Genomic DNA, 20,264 nt, shown 5'->3' on the forward strand with positions numbered 1-20,264 from the left:
CCTAGCACTCACCTGGAAGCGCAGGATGATTGTCCAGATAAGGCCCAGCACCAGACGGTGATTGCCATCAACAATGTCGTGAGAGCCCATGTTCTCCAGGTGTACCCGTTGCTCCTTGAGAAACTGCAGGGCCTTGTCCACATTCTCCAGGCAGTGGATCCGCATGCGCCCCTTGGTGGGTTTGGGCTATGAAGTGAGGAAAAGGTGGTATTTAGACTCCTAAGAGTGTTCGGCCATCACCCAATTCCCTGAAGGAAGAACGTCCACATTGCATCTACTCTCTTTTAAGAAACAAATTCTAATTCTTGCAATAGCAAAAGGGGATCTCCTCAATAGCGCAGGATCTAAACCTTTGCTAAAATAATGACAAATGGAAGGTTTCCAAATACGCAGAACATACATACATTTCAGCTACATATTACAAAGTTGCCTACTGATTCTTCTCGCCTACTTAAACGTGCAGCCTACTTTTTGTTCTCAAAAGCAAAAAATGCAAAACATAGTATGTGTATATGATATCTGATATCATACAACCATGGAACCAGAACAAAGCTCACTTTTGTGAGACCCAGTCCACAACACCAAAGCACAATCTTCCATTTATCTTGTTCTCCAATGGTCATCTTATCTCATCTAGATTACAATGTGCCATGTGCTGAAAGGAGAAGATGAAGGACACTACGCAAGGGATGGCTGTTGAAAAACAGCCTGCATTAGAGTAACTTTACAGGTTAAACTAATTCCAAAATGGGAAACACAAAATGGATTCCCGGTGCCAGTATATACTGTGAAAAACCTGTATCCACAATCATTACTCCTGATGCTCTACACACAATTTGCACCTTGTTTTCTATGCAGAATAAGAATTTTGTAATCCAAGAAGTATACTTAGGAAGAGCATTATTATTTTCCTTAGGGCAAGAATTCATATATCTTATGCACTGTTATTTCCATAGAAGAGCGAAAGTAAGAGGAAATTCTACCAGCAGCTCTCCAGAAAGAACCTCCAGCAGTTTGATTAACATCCTTCCATCTCTGAGGTCCATGTAGAGATCAGAAATGCGACAGGTCACGCGTGCCAGGTGGGAATTCACCCATTTGGTGAAGGTTTTCTTCTGCACGGCTTCCCGCTCATCTGAAAACAAGAAAAGACTATCTTTGAGTTCAGTGACTAAGATATAACAGACTCATAATAAAAATGCACACCCACATGAATTCTGTTAAGCTGCTGCACAGGTGCAAACTCTGGTATGCGGTGGGAAATTTTGTATTCTGATAATCTCAATTATTTGTTTTTGTTTTAAAACTAGTCAGCTTCTAGGCCTTATAGCATCCAAGGAAAGTTTAAATGTTTGGACAGTATTTGGTAAGATCCCCAAAGCCAGACAGGAGCTTTGTAAAGGTCAGAATTTAGTGCCCTGCACAGTTCCTTGAACTTCCCCTATAACTATTATTCTCTAGCACTCAAGTTCCAAAGCCCAGCTACCACTACTGTCCAGAATACCATTCTGGAGTTACAACATTTCAGCAGGCAGCTACTGGACATGCACTTATTGGAAACAAAGCAGCATGGCTGCCCTGGGGGCTTGCCCACACTGGAGTCTACTCTGTGACAGCAGCTGTTTGCATTTCCATTTAATTTGTGTGGTGCACGTGACCCTCAAGGGCCCACTCTGTCACAGGGACATAAAGCCTTGAACTGGGAATCACATTGGCTGAGGCTGAGCCAATCAAGACTGCATGTGCTGACAAATCACAACCACCTTAAGGCACAGTAGAGAACAAAGCTCTGAAAAACCGGCAAATGTGACTTTCAGGCAGTATGAAGCTCTGGATTGGCCAGGCCTGATATGAATATTAGGATTTCAGTATTAGGATACTGAACTTTGGTTCTTGCTTGATCAATAGTACAGTATTTTTTGCCTCCTGCCCTTCACACTAATGATCTTTGAAGCTTAAAAAGACACTGCAGTAAGAACAAGAGCTGTTTAAGATATGTTCCTGAACTTGGCTTCTTCACTATTATACCTTTATAGACTTCTTGAAGCTCAGTTACACAGATCAATTAAAGAGAGAGTCTGAATTTGTTCTGAGAACTTTTTATTAGGTGCAGCATGTCCACAATTTGACACTTACTCTGATGCTAATTACATTTCCCAGGACCAGAAAACTAAATGAACAATATACAGCTCATCTAATTGTATCATCACTGTAATTTAATTTAAACTATCCTAGCCTTTCCTCTCACTCTGCCTCCCCCTCCATTGTGTAAAGCGAGGAATGGAAGGCAAGAACCAGCCATGAAGGAGAAAGAAGCTAAGGTGCACTTCCATTTTAAAATCAGGCAGCTTTTAGAAAGCTAGCTACTGGGTACAGGGCTTACGATGTGTCAGGAATCCAAGAACGGAATTTCCAAAATGTAATTCTCAAGTCATGTGTCAGAGTGACTAAAATAGCTATGGCAGTTACCAGAATCACTGATAACAGCAGGGTACTGTTTGAACCCATCTGAAGAAGGGACAAACTGTGCTTTGGGGCACAGTAATACGAAGGGCTTATCCACACTTACCTTTTGCCTTGCTCTTTCCTGCTCTTTGCCCTGCTCTTTTTGAACTTTAAAGAGCAGGTTTTTGCAAAGAAAATGCCAGAGGGGGGGGGAAAGGGTGGGAGGGTGGGCTTGGACATAATGTTTTAAATCATGGACCATGCCTAGAAACAGTGGAAGAAAGGTGAGTGTGGATAAGCCCTCAGGCACTTCCTTGGCCTTCAAGCATTCTGACAAATACAAGGCACACCTGCCTGCCACTCAAAGAAAAATCCATCCCTTTCACCACTCTTTTGTCCTCACAGTCATGGTACATCGTGGTCACTTCCAGGCTGTCACTATCTTCTGGTTGGATCCAATCACATACTGGCAAATTCAGACTGTAAAATTGCAGTTGATTGGGAGGTCTTGTGCAACAAACTCACTTCCCTAAAAGATGGGGGACAGGGTGGGGAGGTTGTGCTAAGGAAAGTGATGGGGAAATATACTAGAAAGTGCAGGATAATGGTTTGACACATCATCTAACCTCCCTGCAAACAAACTGGAATGGCTGTTCATTAGATAGCCAACATTATCTAATCTCCATAAGAAGAAATCAGGATAAATGTTTGATAAAACAGGCCATCCGGAAGCACCCAATGTAGGTTCAGAGATAATTAACCCACATCATTTGAACTTGCTGTGAAGCCACACAGAAGGCATGCTTAAAGAAAACTTGTTTCTTAGGACCCAGGCAACTGGGTTTGCCACATGGTGTATTGTCAACAGGAAGCTTGCAGGCAATTCCAAATTCTTGAGGAGCGTACCTGCAGTAAACTATCATTGCTTCATTCTCCTATTTTCCCCAGAATCCTCCAACGCAGAATTCACTTCCCCAATTCCCCAATATATTGTGCTAAGAAACATTACTGCCTGTTTATTGCACGTTTCCCCTGCAGGGAGAAAGTGCATTTGACTAGGGACCCCTCTAATTGCATTAGATTCTTCCTCCCACCCACCCGACTTAATTGGATGAGCTCCAGGCTCCCAAGGGCTTAAAATTCTATTTAGCCAAACTGATGGGTTCAAATACAAAAGTGAACTGGGGAGTGAGTAATATTTAGACAATATGATCTCAGTTTATTGTTCAGCTAATTCAGATTTTGTTAAGAGTCGTGACTTGAGGCACATGTCAGATTCAAGCCTTCATTAGAGGACCGAGGCTGCACATAAAGCATTAAAACGCAGGCTGGGAACTATCATCCTGTACCCCAGTTATTAACTGAACAATTCACATGAAGATACAGCAGGTGGTTCATCGTATGGAATTCTTGAGCTATGTTTTTACACTGCAAATGTGAGCTATTTTGAGGATCATTTGTTAAAACTTCATTACCACTTCCAAGATCTACAAACTTTAAAGATCTTAGGCCGGAAGCTGCAATAATTAAACAAGTCTGAAGCTTGTTTAGATTTGTATTGGTTTGAAATTAGCATTTTGTATCAAGGCTGAAAAATGTTTTTTTCTGCTAAAAATTAGAGATTTCAGGCCAGATATATGAATGACATGGGGAGAGTTTCTTGCTTTCATCCAGAAGGCTACCAAGTTAGGTGGCCACTCTTCTGCCCTTGAAATCTGGCCTGTAATATACAGCAATATCCCTTTAAATAAAGAACCTCTGTAGATTCACAAATAGAATCTCCCACCATTTCTGCCTCCTCTCTCAGTGAACTGGAAGGCCTTTCCTTGGCCTAAACATAAATTCCTATCACTTTCATCTGTCTACACTCAGCTTTTCATTCATTCTACACGGCTGTGTTGTGCCCAAAGTTATGCGGTTCAGTAGGTAATGTATATGCCATCTCTCTTTCTCCCAAGTGCAAAGAAGCCTGTTAAAAACGCTTAACAGTCTTGTTCTGCAAGCACTGGCTTTCTAGTTGCAAAACAAAGCTTTTAGTGGGTGCCTGACTTGACAAATCCCCTTGTCTGTCCACCTTTCCCACTGCCACCTGCCTACTCAGACCTCTCTGCACCTGATTATTGGCCACAAAGGAAACACAATACAGCAATATGTTTGCTGCATACACCTTGTCTCTTGTTTTCCTTCCAAGTGCATGTGTGTATGTGAGTATGTGCTTGCAGGGTCTTGTAGCCATACAGCATTTCCCCAGCTGTGGGGAAACCGCAGCCTGCTATATAGCTACTTAAGTGTGTGAGCTCTCTCCCCTTCTCTTTGAGAGACTGTCCTTGATATGATGGTAGCAAAAGGGAGTGATGGATGAGAGAGGGGCAGATGGCCACAGCAGGTGATATATGGCCTCAGTATTTATCTGAAAAGCTACATTAAAGCCTCCAAGATGCTCTGACACTAGCCTATGGTGAAGAATCATATAAGCACCACCTAACATAATATTAGGCTCTAAGGCAATCCCAGACAACCTGACCAACCCTAGCCAAATGCAACCTACCAGCCACATACATTAGGCTGCCAGAGTCTTAAGAAAGCTCTTGTTTTTTCCTGCCTGCCTGCCTGCCTGCCTGGGACTACAAAAACAGAGAAGCCATCAAGAACTTGGCAGACTGGTGCTTGGTAATTGAGCTGGCGGCCTGCAGGTTGTGCAGAGCTCTTAAGAGGGCTCTTTGAAAAATGAAGGGATAGCAGCAAAAACAGATCCTACCAATGTGTGCTACTACTCAGTGAGGAGAGAAAAGTTAGGGATCAGCATATAAAGAAATGTCTCCATGAGGCAATGCCGTGTGTGTACCTGCCAGAGCTTTGATCCGAGATCTCTCGAACAGCCTAGCAGAACTGTTGTCATTGTCCAGCTCATCGTCAGATGCGTCCCAGCGAGCGTTGATCCGACTGTACTGCTGCTGAATCTCCAAGTGATCAAAATCAGTGGCCGATGTCATAGTTCTGGGCGTTTGGCTGCTGTTCTTGTTTTAGTTAGCATGAAAAGGCCCCTGAAGGGAAGCAAAGCAAAGTGTTATCTCTCCCAGGAAAACATGTTCTTAGTCTCCCACTGCCACCAAAACACACACACCCATATCTAAAAGCAAAACAAGACACCTCAAGATAATTCAAGGAAGCTGCAAGCCACAACTGCCGTTTACATATTTTTCTAACTCCTAGCTTCTGCACGTTATGAAATATTGCAGCAGCCACCAGCAGGGTATTTGAATGCATCAGAGTTAACTGTGTCCAGTAGGTGGGGATATAACTTACAGGAATATTGCATTTCGCATAGCACAGCCTGCCTTTGTGTGGAGCTTTCAGAAAAACATTCTGCTAGTCTCAGGATTTACTTTGAAGTGGAATCGATGCATCCCATGTGTGTATATTTTTCAGGTTGTCCACACGAAACTGTCCTCATTCAAGTGGCAGCCTGTGCTGGCGTTTTTCTCCATCCTCCCAACTTTAACTGAGATTTTCAGGGGGGACAGGGACGAACATGTTTTTCATGTTACCCAACTGTGGACATACTGAAGCACATTGTGTGGGTTCTTTCAATGTGGGTGGGGACTATTCTCTCTACTTCCATTGGTGGGCTGTTTGTGCATCTAGGCACAACACACACACTTTCTTATTTTTTAACCTACTGTTTTGTGCAAGTCTGTTATACTAGAAAACATAGTTCATTGTTGTTGTTTTCTTTAAAAAATGGCAATGGACAGGTAAACAAATGCCTGTGTGCATGCCTAAAATGGAACTCCTGTTTCTGGAACAGGGTGGGTGGGCTACTAGTGGGCTTGGCATGACACAGAAATGGAGTTGTGGACACTATATTCTCCAAAAGGGGAAAATGAATTCACACTGGGAAGAACACAGGAAGGGGCTAGAAGGACTGGTCCTCTCTCTTTCTCACAATCCACATTTTCTGTCCTTTCTTGGGAGGAAAGATGTAACATGAATCCTGACTGCCTTCTTCAACCTTCTAAAAGAGCAGAAAGAAAAGCTCAGATAATGCACACAAGTGCAAGCTCTTTTGCAATCCTAGGCAAAATTTAAAACTTGATTTTCACCCTATACAATCTGCCATATCTTATTGTATGCAAGGGTAGGGATTGTTTTCCCGCTAAAGGGATTTTCCTGCTTCAGCCCCCTTTCCCTGCTCCTTACAAGTGAATGGAGAAAACTTTGTTCCATTCACCATGAAGCAACAGGAAAAAAGCTACAACCAGCAAATCCAGGAAGGAAGGGGTAAGGACAAAAGGAAGGATAACCAAGTCCCAAACAGATTTGACTATAGTCACGCAGAGGAACAGAGCCTCTGTCTTATCTGCACTGAGTCAACAGCACCTCTGTCTTATCTGCACTGAATTTGTTCACCCACATTAATTCCTCAGGTTTGTTGCTTATATTGAGAGGTAGAGCTGAATTTCATCAGTGTATGGTGACACTTCAGCCTAAACTTCTGGATGACCATTCTCAGTAATTGCATACAGATATTAAAAAGCAATGAGGACAAGATGAAAACTTGTGGTACCCTGAATACCAAAGGCTAGAAAGTCTATAATCTCCCAGAGCCACCTTCTAGGATCAATCCTCCACAATGATCAGAACCACTGCAAGACTGTGTTCCCTAATCCTACCACCACAAAGTATCCAGAAAGATACCATAGTAAATTGCACTGGAAGTTATGTGAGAGGTCCAGGACAATCAACAAGGTCACACTCATTATGTCCATTTACTGATATAGGTTACACAGGGGGAGCCATCCTGATGTTCTCAAGTTGTTGTTGGGCTGCAACACCCATCAGCCCCAGCCAACATGGTCAGGGATAATGGGAGTTGTAGTATAACAACACTTTGAAGGCATTGCCTTGGCTACTTATGCACTAATGCAATCAATACAGTTATTATTCCAAAACCAGGCATAAAACCAGTCCAGAAAGGATTTTAAAAATCAGTTTAATCCAGAAATACATGGAGTAGAGATGCCACAATACGCTAAAATATGTTGCATAAAAAAGGCATGTTCAATAACAGGAAACAGTTACGCTCACTCAATTCCAAATTGGATTCCTACCCCTTTTTCTCCAGGAATCAGATCACCATTTCCTTTCAGGGTGTTGGCACTACATTCCCCATCCAAAAAAATAAAAACAAAACCACCTCCAACTGTCTGAAAGAATGAAACCAAAACACCTGCTCTGGTAGCTCTAATCCGCCAAGGTGGACTATATGCTTCTGATTATGCATTGCCAAATCAAATTGAAAATTTTGGAGAGAGGATGCAATTTTTTGAGCCTTTAAATCCCTAATTTATAGCTGCTGACATTATAGTGAAAGCAGGGCAGCTCAAGAAATCCCTGCATCCCCAACTGTCTACAGTGTTACAGATAAACTGTCCTTATAGCATTACAATCTATACAAGGCCTTCTACAAGAGAATGGACATACTCAAAACTTCCTCTTTCCTGAACCATTGTTCAGACTGCAGTCCTGGACCAAATATGCTCTTTTAGGATTTCAAAACCAAACCAAACCAAAACATGCCACTAATGCTAAAATAGCAACACAGCTACCTGTTATTGAAGATTTGCTTCTCTCCCTTGGCACTACTGTTTCTTGTAACACCTGTGATAAACTGAGGGAAGATAGGACACAGAAACTGCATTATATACTGTTATACTACTGCATAGTTTATCAGAATTCATTTTTTCCACTTTTTCTGCTCAATTTCTTTGGGATTTCCTTTGGTCATGGTAAGTGATGGAAAAATTTAAGAAAACTAAACTAATGTGGCTAATTAATTTCTATCCAAGTTCAACTCATAGTTCTTTACAATCCCAACTAATACAATCCACTGAAATCAGCATGATCTAAGCACAGTGTTATTTTATTTTTTATTTCAGTGAGACTTAAAGTGTGTTCCACTTTCTCTTAACTGTATCTTTTTTTCTGCATGATGCTTCAAGCCAGGGGCTTTGCAGAACACAAGTAACACACATTTAATTGATCGGATCTTCTAAAGTGGAGAAATTGGCCCAGCAAACCTAAATGTGAAATTATGGCTAAGAGGCTATGTTTAAGCTGCTAATAAGGATTTAATGTCTCACACAATTTAGTAAGTGCTCATGTGATCCATGATTGCTGAGACTATGGCCAAAAGACTCAAAAATTCTGCTGGTGTGTTAGTGTTCTTCAATATTTACCAGACAAGACCCACATTCACAATGTATCAGACTGAAGGAAAAGTTATCTTTCAGCTAGCCTATGAGAGGATGTTCTCCCCCATTTTATCTGTTTACTAGCCAGATTCCCAGCAAACAGTGGGAACATGTAAGGGTGGGAGACTCCACGAATAATGCTTCTCTTTATTTTCATATTTACCTCTTCCTCTGGGACAATATTTCTCAAAGTCTGCTCACAGCTGCACTGTGGATAACCACCTTGTTCGCTCACATCTACTGCTCTCTTCTCCCACTCTGGTTCGAGCATCCCATGGTTGCTCTCCACAGCTTCTATTTATCTAGTCTATATATGCACATATTCATCTGTACATGCACATGCACAGACATACTCCATGGCCCGTATTCCAGGGATTGGGGACATATGACTCTCAACATCTCTGTACTGGCTGGGACATTGGAGCTCAACAACAGCTTGAAGGCAATAGGTTCCTCACCCCTGACACACACACTTAGGTTGAAATTGCACTGGCATAATCTAGCACAGGCATATCACAGTGCACTTGGGAATCTTCCTTTGTTTCAGTGAGTGTGCATTATCACCACTTAGAAATCATGGGTCTCCTACTTTAAATGTCTAGCTGCTCAAGCAAAAGATGTTCACCTTACTTGCCTCTCTCAGATGCTGGTCCATACTTCCCCATGACCAGACTCCAATATAATCCTATCGCTTATTGTAGTTGCCAGAGCCGAACACTGTGTACTGCCCTTTCTTCATTGCCTGCCCCGTTCTCCTCCCCGTTTTGCCACCATTTCTTTCACTATTACCTGTTCCACAATGCAGTTTCCTTCACCTTTTCTCTGCCCCTCCGGTGTAACTAACAAGACTGAGAGGAAAACAACCGATTTCACCCATGAGAATTCCTACAACCCTCACCACTCTTTGGTCATCCCTGAGATGAACACAGTATGAAAAAGCCTTCTGGGCATTTGCAAATCATCCTGGAGGAAGCAAATGCTAGCACAACTGGCAGAGTTTGACCCCAGATTGTCAAGTTTCACCCAGACCAGGCGGAGGGGAGAAATACCAAAGGGGATGGTATGAAGCAGACAGCCCTGGGGAAGGAGAGGGAACTGGGCAAGAGAGCTATGCCTGTTAACTATGACATAAGGAGGCCTTCCCCAAGGTTAAAATGCGTGTGTGGGGGGAATCCCAAATACATATAGTGAGATGAGGAAAATGATGGGTGGGGTACTAAAAAGCAGAAAGAATGTGTCTTTTCACAGGTGACATAAAAACACACAGAAGTTGAAATAAGATTATAAATCCACCTTCCTTCATTAGTCATCAATCAATTAACACCCCCCCCCCCGATACAATCAATTTAAAACAGCATTTTTGCATTTCACACATTCACACCAACAGATGGAAAGAAGCTCAAAAGCACTTTAAGTGGCAGGTATAAAATTTGTCTGACAGTCACTCTGAGTATTTCCCTCAGCCAGACCTCAAAGGCAGCATAATAAAGCATACAGGTAAGCTGCTCTAACCCTGTACAGTGGCACATACAATTTGCTTCAACCTGTCCTGTGATTATGTTTGGGAGAAGGAATAAGAGACTGGACCTGTGATAGCCTGAACCTATTACACTTATAATTATCATTGCTCCTTGGCTTTTGTTATGCATGACAGGCATTTCCTTTTGACCAGAACTCCTTTGAACACACAGTCTGAGGTGAGAGCCACAGCAGTTTGGAATACCTCAGCAGTTCCATGTCACTTGATGGCAGCAGAATTGTAAACATATGAACAGGTGTGCAAAGGAGGAGGAGATGGCTGAGGTTGTCACGAAGACATTCATGCCAGCTTATAAACTATTGTCTCAAGTTGATGACTAAGCCACTTTTTACATTCTCCATCACTTCCCACGTCAGCAAAGTGAGTCCAGGAGGAAAAGGTGGACACACAGACAGATGTATAAATATGGAAAATTGTGCAGATAGGTAAGTTATTTTTGCAAGATTCTCTCTGTCTGGTCAGCAGTTTATGTGTAGGCAGCTGTTCCCTGCTGTTGAGCTGTGTCTTCCTGTTCAGATGTAAAAACTTTTCTAGGCCATGTCCCCTGAAATGGAGATTTTTCTGTCTTATGAAACGGACCAAAAATTCCCACCAGATAGAGATTATTTTTATAGCCACCTTTTCTGCCATCTTAAGTACTTTCTCTCCACTCTCTCTTATCTGTTTGCAGATCTTCAAGCATTTTAATGCCTTTGGCCTGGGCACAAAGCTCTCTAGTAAACACGCTCCCTGCTCTGACTTCCTTGCCAAACACTATTCTAATAATACCATCCCAGCTCCAACATTCCTGTCATCAGAGGATACCCGAGTGTTCAGATATTTCTGTGTACTGGAACTGCTTCTATGATCACTGAAACAGGACCCTAGAACAGCCCTCAACAGGAAGTGAGCTAGGATGGAATGTAGGACAAAACAGCCACCTGTGCAGTAAGGAAGAGGAAAAGTTTGCTGTCTCCATAGCAATTTAGCAGAGCCCTACGAGGAGTGATTTTCAGGGCCTCAACTTCAGGAAGGAAGGAAAGAAAGAAGCCAGGCGAGGGAATTAAATATGCTGCAAGCTGCTAGGCACTTAGTACTATCCGGGGATGTTGGGCCAAATAACAATCCTCAGGCCAGCATTATACCGTAATTCCATATTAAGATGGAAGGCTGGGCTACAAGATCTACTTATAAAAGTAAAGTAGGGGTGGGGAGCTGGATCTGGCCAGCAAGCCAGATAGTTATCTCCCTCATCTCTTGTGGGCCAAGTCTGACAGGTGGGGAGGGTCACCCACCCATCTTTGACCTGATAACTAATGATCTAGCTTAGCCAAAAGTGACCTCTTTGGTTTTTTGCCCACACAGGTATGGTAGAGTACATCGCAAAGAATTTCACTAGACCCTTGCAATGCTCTGTGCAATACCCAACCACCAGTTGACAGTTGGGGCTTGTGGAGCACTGTTAACAGGGCTTTGTGGGCACTGCCATTCAGCTGAAGTGCCTACAAAGTCCCTTTTGGCTAAGCTAGATCATTAATAGTCCCACATCCGCTGCCACATATGACATCAGGTGTAGGGCAGATGGGCTTGGCTTGGTTTAGCAGAAATGACCTTGTGTGTCAAATGGGCATCCTCTACCTGAAGTAGAGCAAAGGTGCCTCCATATGGTCACTATTTGGGGGGAATGCATTTAAAGTGGATTAAAGGGCTCTGTCATCCTGGTACAACTAATTCACTTTTTAAAAAAGAACCTGACTTTTTGCAGTTTGGAAAGTGATGAGAAATGCGTTGAAAAGTGTGGGATGAACAAATGGCTAAAGGAAGACATGTGAACATGCCTGCCCCCACCCCAAGCAAAAATGAATTATATAATTTCACCTAAGAAAATGGGTCAGTAAATGCACCTGCTGTAGAATTCGGCAGCTAGACTGTTGACCAACGCATGAAGGTCTGAACACATAACACCAATTCTAGCACAACTGCACTGGCTTCCAATTATCTCTGGACTTCATTAAAGGTGCTGGCTTAACCTATAAAGCCTTATGTGGCTCAGGGTCCCAATACCTTGGAAACCTAATCTCTTCTCATGAACCAGCCCAGACCCTGTATTCATCATCCCAGGGAGGCCCTTCTTTGTCTGCCCCTTCCAAGTGGTTATCATGGGAAACTATTGGACAGTGGAAAAATCACTTTCCCATGTAGAGAAAGTTTTGAATTAGTTTTAAAGGATTTTAATGTTTTGCAGGAAGTATAGAACATGTGAGAGGATGAATACATTAGCATTCTAATTCTCAAGCTGGAGTCAGGCACACATACTCTCGAACATTTCTCCAATGAAAATAGGGAAGTCCCATTCCATAATGATAATTTTACTATTTATACCCCACACATCCTATTGGTTTGCCCCAGCACTCTGGGCAGCTTCCAACATATATAAAAACATAATAAAACATTAAACATTAAAGAAAAACTTTCCTATACAGGATTGCCTTCAGATGTCCAGGGGGAAATCCTAAGGAAAACCACGACATTCTGGGATCAAATCAGAAACCAGGACAGGGATGTCTATGGAAAATAGGTACACTTAGAGGGTCTGAGGCAGTAGTTTTGGAGGAAACTGGATGCCTTGAGGCAGGCATTATTTTCTTTGTCCCATTGTTACCTATGGTCAATCAGGTTTTTGAAAGAATATAAAACCCTGCAAAACCTGTTTACCAGAAGTAAAAATGGAGTGAACCTTAGTCCCTCTCTTACTTTCGCTTCTTTGAGAAACCTATCCAGTAGAAAGGAAAGTTTCTCAAGAATCCAAAAAGTCAGTTCAAGAACTGAGCCACACCCACTTAAGGCATAACCCCTTGCAACTTAACCCAGCAGTGTTATCTGGGTTTTTATGCCTGGTCTAGCCTCTCCTCTAACCCCACCCATGTACGTCCATGTGCAGGCATTGATAGTAGCACTTTGTGACTAGCTGTTGTCACAGGCAATGTACAGAAGGATAATTAATGTGCATTGGAAATGCTTCTGCACCATTAAATTAAACTAATTAACTAGTGCTAATTAAATGGGGTATTTTTAAAAAAAGTTTCACTAAGTACAGAGATCTCCATTCAGGATCCAGTGTCTCTTGGCTCCTTTTGCTGGGTGAGCAAATGGAGCCAAGAGGCACTAGATCCCGAGTGAATAACTTTGTATTCAAAACTGCCCCCTTTTCCTCCTTGCATCAATGGTGTCTCCAACATCCATATACTTCACTTTAGTTTATTTTAGGGGTACAAAGGCAGGGAAGCTATGCACCACAGGGCCAGTGGTGTGAAGAATCCAAGAGTGCCCAGGACTAGCAAGGGAGGAACTCTTCCTGATCCAGATTTACTGGAATTGAGACATGAGAACACAAAATCACAAAACAATCTTCAGAAATGTATTGCATTCTATCCTGGAACCCAGCAAAGTTCTTTATTCCCTGTCAGGTCAGACCAGAGTTTCATAGCTCTTTAAGTTTAAAGAAACAGCAAGCAAATTATTTCCCTATCTAAATTTATGAATTTCCAGTATGTAATTCAGTCTGCTGGGTTCTCACAATCCATTGTCCCCCTTAAGAAAATTCAAATCAAATGATCTTTTGGAGAAAAGCAGCCTCCACCTATTCTCTTTTGGACATCTTTCTCAGTACTTTTGGATCGTGCACATGTTCTTGGCTGGCCCCAACCCATACTTTCAGTGGAATGCATCTATGCTACATCACCGACATGCAGGATCTGTGCAAGGCAGCTGTTTCACTCCCATTACACACTGGGCACACAGTGAGGCAGACCGGCACCGGTACTCCCACCCTACGGATTCCAACTATACAGTGCTCTACTTTTTACTACCAGTCTCCTTTGAAGGCAGCCTGTCTGCAACTTCTCTTTATTCAGAACCATATTTTCATTACCAAACCAGAGGTGAATCATGCCAGCCATTTGCCTTCAAAGGCAGCTTTGTTGTCAAAAATGGACAATGATATCCACACTCTCCAATGCATTTAAAGAGGAAAACTCTAGCCAAGATCACCTAGTCTATCATGCTCCTGTTCCTTTCAAGCGTGTCAGGATTTTAAGTGTTGGACACCACGCTGAAAGCATCAAATACCGCTGCCTGAAGTGAAGTACCGTAATTCCAAGGTACATGCAAGGCCGATAACATGATCACGTTTACTGAAGAAGATCAGTGTTACATCACTCCAATCAGCTGCTGTTGGTGGACTACAGTTGCACAAGCACACAAAATGAACTACACAGAAAGGCTGCTTACCTCAAGCTCTCTTTCAGCCCAGAATTAGTTAAAGAAGTTTGTGGTATGCCTCTTGCAAACAATTCTCAGCTCCGTATACTTGGGTAAAGGCAGCAACAATGAATGACAACTGTCAAGTCTCTCTCTCTCTTTCTCTTTCTCAGTCTCTCCAGGCTGGCACGATAGAGAGGGTGGGGGAAGTATGTGCATGCCAGTGCAGGTCATTTGAAAGATATAGATAGCAAGTGTGTGCACATATATCTAAAATTGTCTGCAAGCAGCTGTTAGTTCAGAACAGCTCTAAGAGGATCAGGTTTTCTCCTGCAGCCCCAGCATGTATCTGTGAAGTATGAGCAGCAACAAAGACACTGTTCGTTTATACAGCATCTTTCAGCATGTGAAGTCTTGTACAACTGCCATGTCTATCCTGAAAATAATCCATTGAGGTGGGTTAGGCTGCAACACAGCAACTTGCCCAAGGCAAGCTTAGTGACTCAGTGGTAATTTGCACTTTGATCTCCTTACACTCAAATTCCAACTCTCCACCCACTTCACCAAATTTGAGTTAAGAAGCGTAGCAACAACAGGAAGAATGCTTGCAACAAGAGGAAGAATAGGTTGCCAGAAACATCATAATAAGGATGATCTGCCGTTTTGGAGATAAAGCTTGAGATAAATAAAACTGAATGGCAACACATTAAAGAGTGGGTATTGCTAACATAATGCTTCCATCATCCATAACTATGCTAATATGAGGCTGATGGAAGTTGGAGTCCAACACATCTGGAGAGAAACAGGTTCCTCACCCCTGGGTTCAACTTTTGGAAAGAACCAGAAATATAGAAGCCAAAGTTGGGAAGAAGGGCAGTGGAGTCTCAGGAGTGTTAATCCAACATTTTTATTTCTTCTATTCAGCAAAGAAGTTGCCTGTTCCCTCCCTTCAGACTACAGTATCTATTAAATAGATTCTAATTCACGGGAGAGGGAAATTCTGCAGTTCCTCTTCTGCGTTGTGTTTGTAGCTCCTGCCAAGGGTTCTTGCAGACAGTGGTTACTGTTACCCTAGTATTCACTTTACTACTGCTGTATGAGAAAAGTTCGAGGCCATATTTGTAGCAAATTTTGTTAAAGAAAGCCTGCTCTTCACCACCACTCTCAGCTGTCAGGGAGGGGGGGGGAGCCAGATGCCAAGGTAACATTTTTGTTTGTTTGTTATCTGTGCCATAATTACAGCACACAAAATGTCTGCACAATACCGTACTGTAAACTGGGAAAATGCACACCATGCCAACACAATTAGATGGGCAAGACAGGCACCTCCAAAATGTGGACAGAAGTGACTAGCATGCCCACAGTCTGAATAGGGGCTTCTGGAAATACCCTACATGTGCAAATCTCCCTAGCTGAGATTCCAAGAGCTAAGTGAGGTGGAGGAAAACTTGCCTATTTCACAAAATGTGGAAGAAACATATTTCCAGGAAATTAATTGCCTTTTCTGTAGAAGAGACCTCATTTCCTGCCAGGTGATGTAAATCACTCCAACGGATTATACCAGTTATGGCTGCTTGGGGACAGAGCCTAAACCAAATAACTTCCATCTGCCTGCTGAATGGGTAGAAAGCACGAAGCTCCACATTGCAGAAGACTGGCAAATATAATCCCTCTTATGCACATGCAAATAGCAGCAGCCTTCACACATTGTTCCATTCATGGCAACATGTTCATGGGTTAATTCCATGTCAAGTACCGCAGGCATCATTTTCTGAACTGCACTGAACAAATTTTCATACAAAATTTAAGTGGTAGCTATGTCAGCTATTTCAGAGCAGTTAATGAGAACAAAAGCCAAGGTTTTCATTCACTCTGCTTGAAGAAGTGGGAATGCACATCATTTTCCATCGCAGGCTGACTGGGAGGCGCTACATCCTATGCATAAGAATGTGGAAGGCTGCTTTCTCTTCTCGGCCACAATCCTGCACACAGTTACCAACAAGCTAACCCTACTGATTTCCAATGAAACTTGTGCATTGGTATCAGTTGAGCAGCATTATTACTTTGCTTTTATATAATCACATTAATGCCAGGAAAACACCAGGCAAGTACAAACATTTTTGTGCCCTATTTCTGTTTTGACAGATATTCAATAAAACTTGTGAACTGCTTTGGGCTCAACATCCCTGGAGCATAAGAGCTCACAGTTGATATTTTAAACAGTTGTCAGCCACTCTTGGACATTAAACTCCCTCCACACCTCCTGACAACGCTCAGCACAATCACATTAGCATGAAGGCTTTTCCATGTTGGCATGAGAAGCCTCTCTCCTAGCTCAATGCTTTTCTGAATGCAGACAGATACCATTAAGCACTCTACAATTTGTGCTGGCTCATCTAAAATCCGTGTTCAAATTTATTCCGCTTTCAATAACAATAAAAAAACATTATTCTGCTAAGCTGCACATTGCAGTTTTACAATTGTCAGCCCTTGATGAAGATTGAGCAAAACAAATAAACAGCCAAAAATGCTTAAGTCCCTAGAAAGACTGGTATGTATTAATTCTGAAACTTAAAAAAAAAGGCAGCAGAATATACTACGTGAACAGTACGACCAGCCTCCCTTGATTTAAATATATCTGTTGTTTTCTCTTCCTCCCTTCAAAAACGAATATATTTAATGAACCAGTGCTAGAACATCATGTGGGGCCAAGGCAGCAGTACATAGCTTCCGGTGGGAGAGACCTAGAACCAGCACTTCCTTCCCAGATCCTGTGCAGCACAGGTGTGGCATTCAAAAGCTGAAGTGCAACAGTGGAAAAGGCGACAATAATGTCCCTTTACATGGCACTCTGTGAACTTTTTTGATCCACGAAAGCCATTTCTCAAGTTAATGGAATAATTCAGCCACAAGACCAGCAGTAACAGCAGCATAAATCACCAAGGCTGCTATGCAGCTACATCTTAAGCCAATCCCATAGCATCATCAAGGACAGTAACTGTTTACGAGGTTAATGAAATGTAACAAAGGCTGGAGATAGAGAATAGTTTTATCAGAGAGCTGAAGGCATTCTGAAAGAAGGGTCATTGCTTCTGGTGAAGATGCTAATTTTACTTTTTGCTTCTGGTAAATAGGTTTTGCATTGTTTTTGTAAGCATTCCAGAAGTTACAGGGAACAAAATAAATGCATTTCGATCCCCACACTGGACGAACATTGCAGGGGGATTGGACTAGATGACCCTTGTGGTTTCTTCCAACTCTACAATTCTGTGAATCTATGTACCAAGGAAAATGATGTCTCTCTCAACCACTTCCAGCTGTTTAAAAACATTGTATTTTTAAAGTTGGAGATAGCTATAGCTTGTAAGCCACATAGTACTTTGAAACAATTCCAATAAATTTCAATAAGCCATAAATTAGGTGTCAGCAACCTTTTTGGACTAGTGGGCACATTTCAAAATTTGAGAGAGTGCTAGGGCACTATTCACAAGATGGCTGCCATGTGGGGTGTATGTGTGTGTAGCATAACACAAAATGGCTGCCAAGGGAAGCGTGACAGAACACAAAATTAGAGAGAAAACCATGGGAAGTCAGCTATGTCCCACTGGTCTTTTGGAGACACTCTCTCTCTCTCTCTCTCTCTCTCTCTCTCTCTCTCACACACACACACACACACTCTCACACACACACACAGAGATTGTTGCTGTCAAAGAATGACAGGGAGCATTCCCAATTCCAGGAAATTCAGTGGTACCTCGGGTTAAGAACTTAATTTGTTCTGGAGGTCCGTTCTTAACCTGAAACTGTTCTTAACCTGAGGTACCACTTTAGCTAATGGGGCCTCCTGCTGCCACTGTGCTGCCGCATGATTTCTGTTCTCATCCTGAAGCAAAGTTCTTAACCCAAGGTACTATTTCTGGGTTAGCAGAGTCTGTAACCTGAAGCGTCTGTAACCCAAGGTACTACTGTACATACAAAGTAGCACACCACTCTCATTTTACAGAAATTGTTTAGAAATTATAGCATAATTCAGAAGGTATCTGCACATTTTGTCCTGCAAGGAGGGCTGGAGACTTCTGCCCTGAGGAAGCTCTGTTTTGCACCTTCAGTTTTGCCAGTTTGGAACATGCGAACAGCAAAACCCTTCCCTTACAGGGTTGTTGAAAGTCGGCACAAGAAAAAGCCTATAAAGCACTTTTTGGATACTTAAATATTAATTAACAAGAATGTGAATGTGAAAATACCATGAGTAGTTTTAGAAGACTGCATTTTTCATTTGTGTAATTCCAGGAATTAAGAACCACTGGCTGGCAGCAGGTTAGACAAATTTATTTTCAACATAAAATATTAATTATCAGTAATACAGGTTAATTCAAACAAGGAGATGCTTGCCATAGTCATTCTACAGAGGTCAGCCCACCATTTCAAGGGTTGAGCAGTCCAAGCAGGGTTTAAAGATAAGAAGGGGCAGAAGGAGTAACCCATCAAAAGTGAGCACCTGAATCAGCATATGCACATTTTATGCAAATCTGTCTTCTTTAGTTGTCATTTTCATGAAGTGTAAATGGCTACACGATATAGGATTGCACGGCAAATCATGAACTGATACCTTCCCTTAAAAGGTTATACACAGCAAAATTCCACAGCCTTGGCATGCTGCAAACTGAGATTAAATGATTATGATCAGATTAAGTATTTTCATTTCTGTCACAATCTTGAGTTTGTGGTTATCATTGGTTGTGCTTTATTTTATTTTGTTTCACTGGGCTGCTGCCAAGCAAATTCCAACAGGATCCAAGTACTGTTGGCACTTTGGCTAAGACTTGGCATGGTATGCACTAGCTTTGATTGGATCCCCAAATTAACAGGGCCAATACAAGAACACTGTGGCACCTCAAGATGGACTAAACTCTTCCTTCTTCAAATATTTTTGAAGGGGTTTAGTCAATGGCACAGATTAGTAGTAGTGACAGACTATTGTCAATTCCAGACTGCCTGTTTATTTAGCATCAATCCTGATTTGTGCATTTGTGGGGCTCTTCTATGACATCGTTTATTTTCCCCCAGCATTCATTCTGATTTGTTTGCAGGGAGGTTATATGACATCGCACCTAGCATGGGTTATTCCATATTTTCCAGTGCAGTTTCCCATCACTTTCCTTATTGCATAGAGTTGTGTGTGTGTGTGTGTGTATACAGGTTTATTGTGCAAGGATGCCAAATCAACTTTAATTATGCAACCCAAATATGTTGGTATGTAATTGAATTCCACCCAAAATAGTGACAGTCTGGAGCCAGGAAAGAGCAAGCTTGAAACACAGAGGAAAGCAAGATTGGAAGTAAACGTGTCAGTATTGTAATAGAGCAGGCATAAGCAAACTCAGCCCTCCAGATGTTTTGGGACTACAACTCCCATCGTCCCTGACCACTGCTCCTGTTAGCTAGGGATGATTGGAGTTGTAGTCCCAAAACATCTGGAGGGCTGAGTTTGCCTGTGCCTGTAATAGAAAAACACACAAATGACAAAGAGTATGGAGAGTAAGCTTCCTGAGGATGAATCAATACATGTTGTAGGACTGCTGATGTAGGGCTGGTCACTGGAAAAGCCTGAACTGTCTAAAATAATTTTATCAAATACTTATATTTTGTATTAAAAGGTAAAGGGACCCCTGACCATTAGGTCCAGTCGTAACCAACTCTGGGGTTGCGGCGCTCATCTCGCTTTATTGGCCGAAAGAGCCGGTGTATAGCTTCCGGGTCATGTGCCCAGCATTACTAAGCTGCTT

At 42.3% G+C, this 20,264-nt stretch overlaps 1 protein-coding gene across 30 annotated transcripts in view; it reads right to left on the reverse strand.

Moving 5' to 3' along the window:
• SPTB (spectrin beta, erythrocytic) overlaps positions 1-20,264 on the reverse strand; it is a 92,541-nt gene that overhangs the window by 49,900 nt on the left and 22,377 nt on the right. For 13 of the 30 annotated variants that reach the window (XM_083442600.1, XM_083442611.1, XM_083442614.1 and 10 more), the window contains 3 exons: positions 5,291-5,489; positions 984-1,135; positions 13-186 (listed from right to left, as the gene is read on the reverse strand). In XM_083442600.1, coding sequence (XP_083298726.1) covers positions 13-186; positions 984-1,135; positions 5,291-5,438 — 474 coding nt within the window. In that variant the 5' untranslated portion in view covers positions 5,439-5,489. Of the gene's footprint in view, positions 1-12; positions 187-983; positions 1,136-5,290; positions 5,549-8,054; positions 8,117-14,508; positions 14,851-20,264 lie in introns of those variants that run through there. The other 17 variants (XM_083442615.1, XM_083442591.1, XM_083442618.1 and 14 more) reach the window with 4 other exon arrangements.

This window comes from Podarcis tiliguerta, assembly GCF_965153285.1.
Source record: "Podarcis tiliguerta genome assembly, chromosome: 1".
Taxonomy (NCBI): Eukaryota; Metazoa; Chordata; class Lepidosauria; order Squamata; family Lacertidae; genus Podarcis; species Podarcis tiliguerta.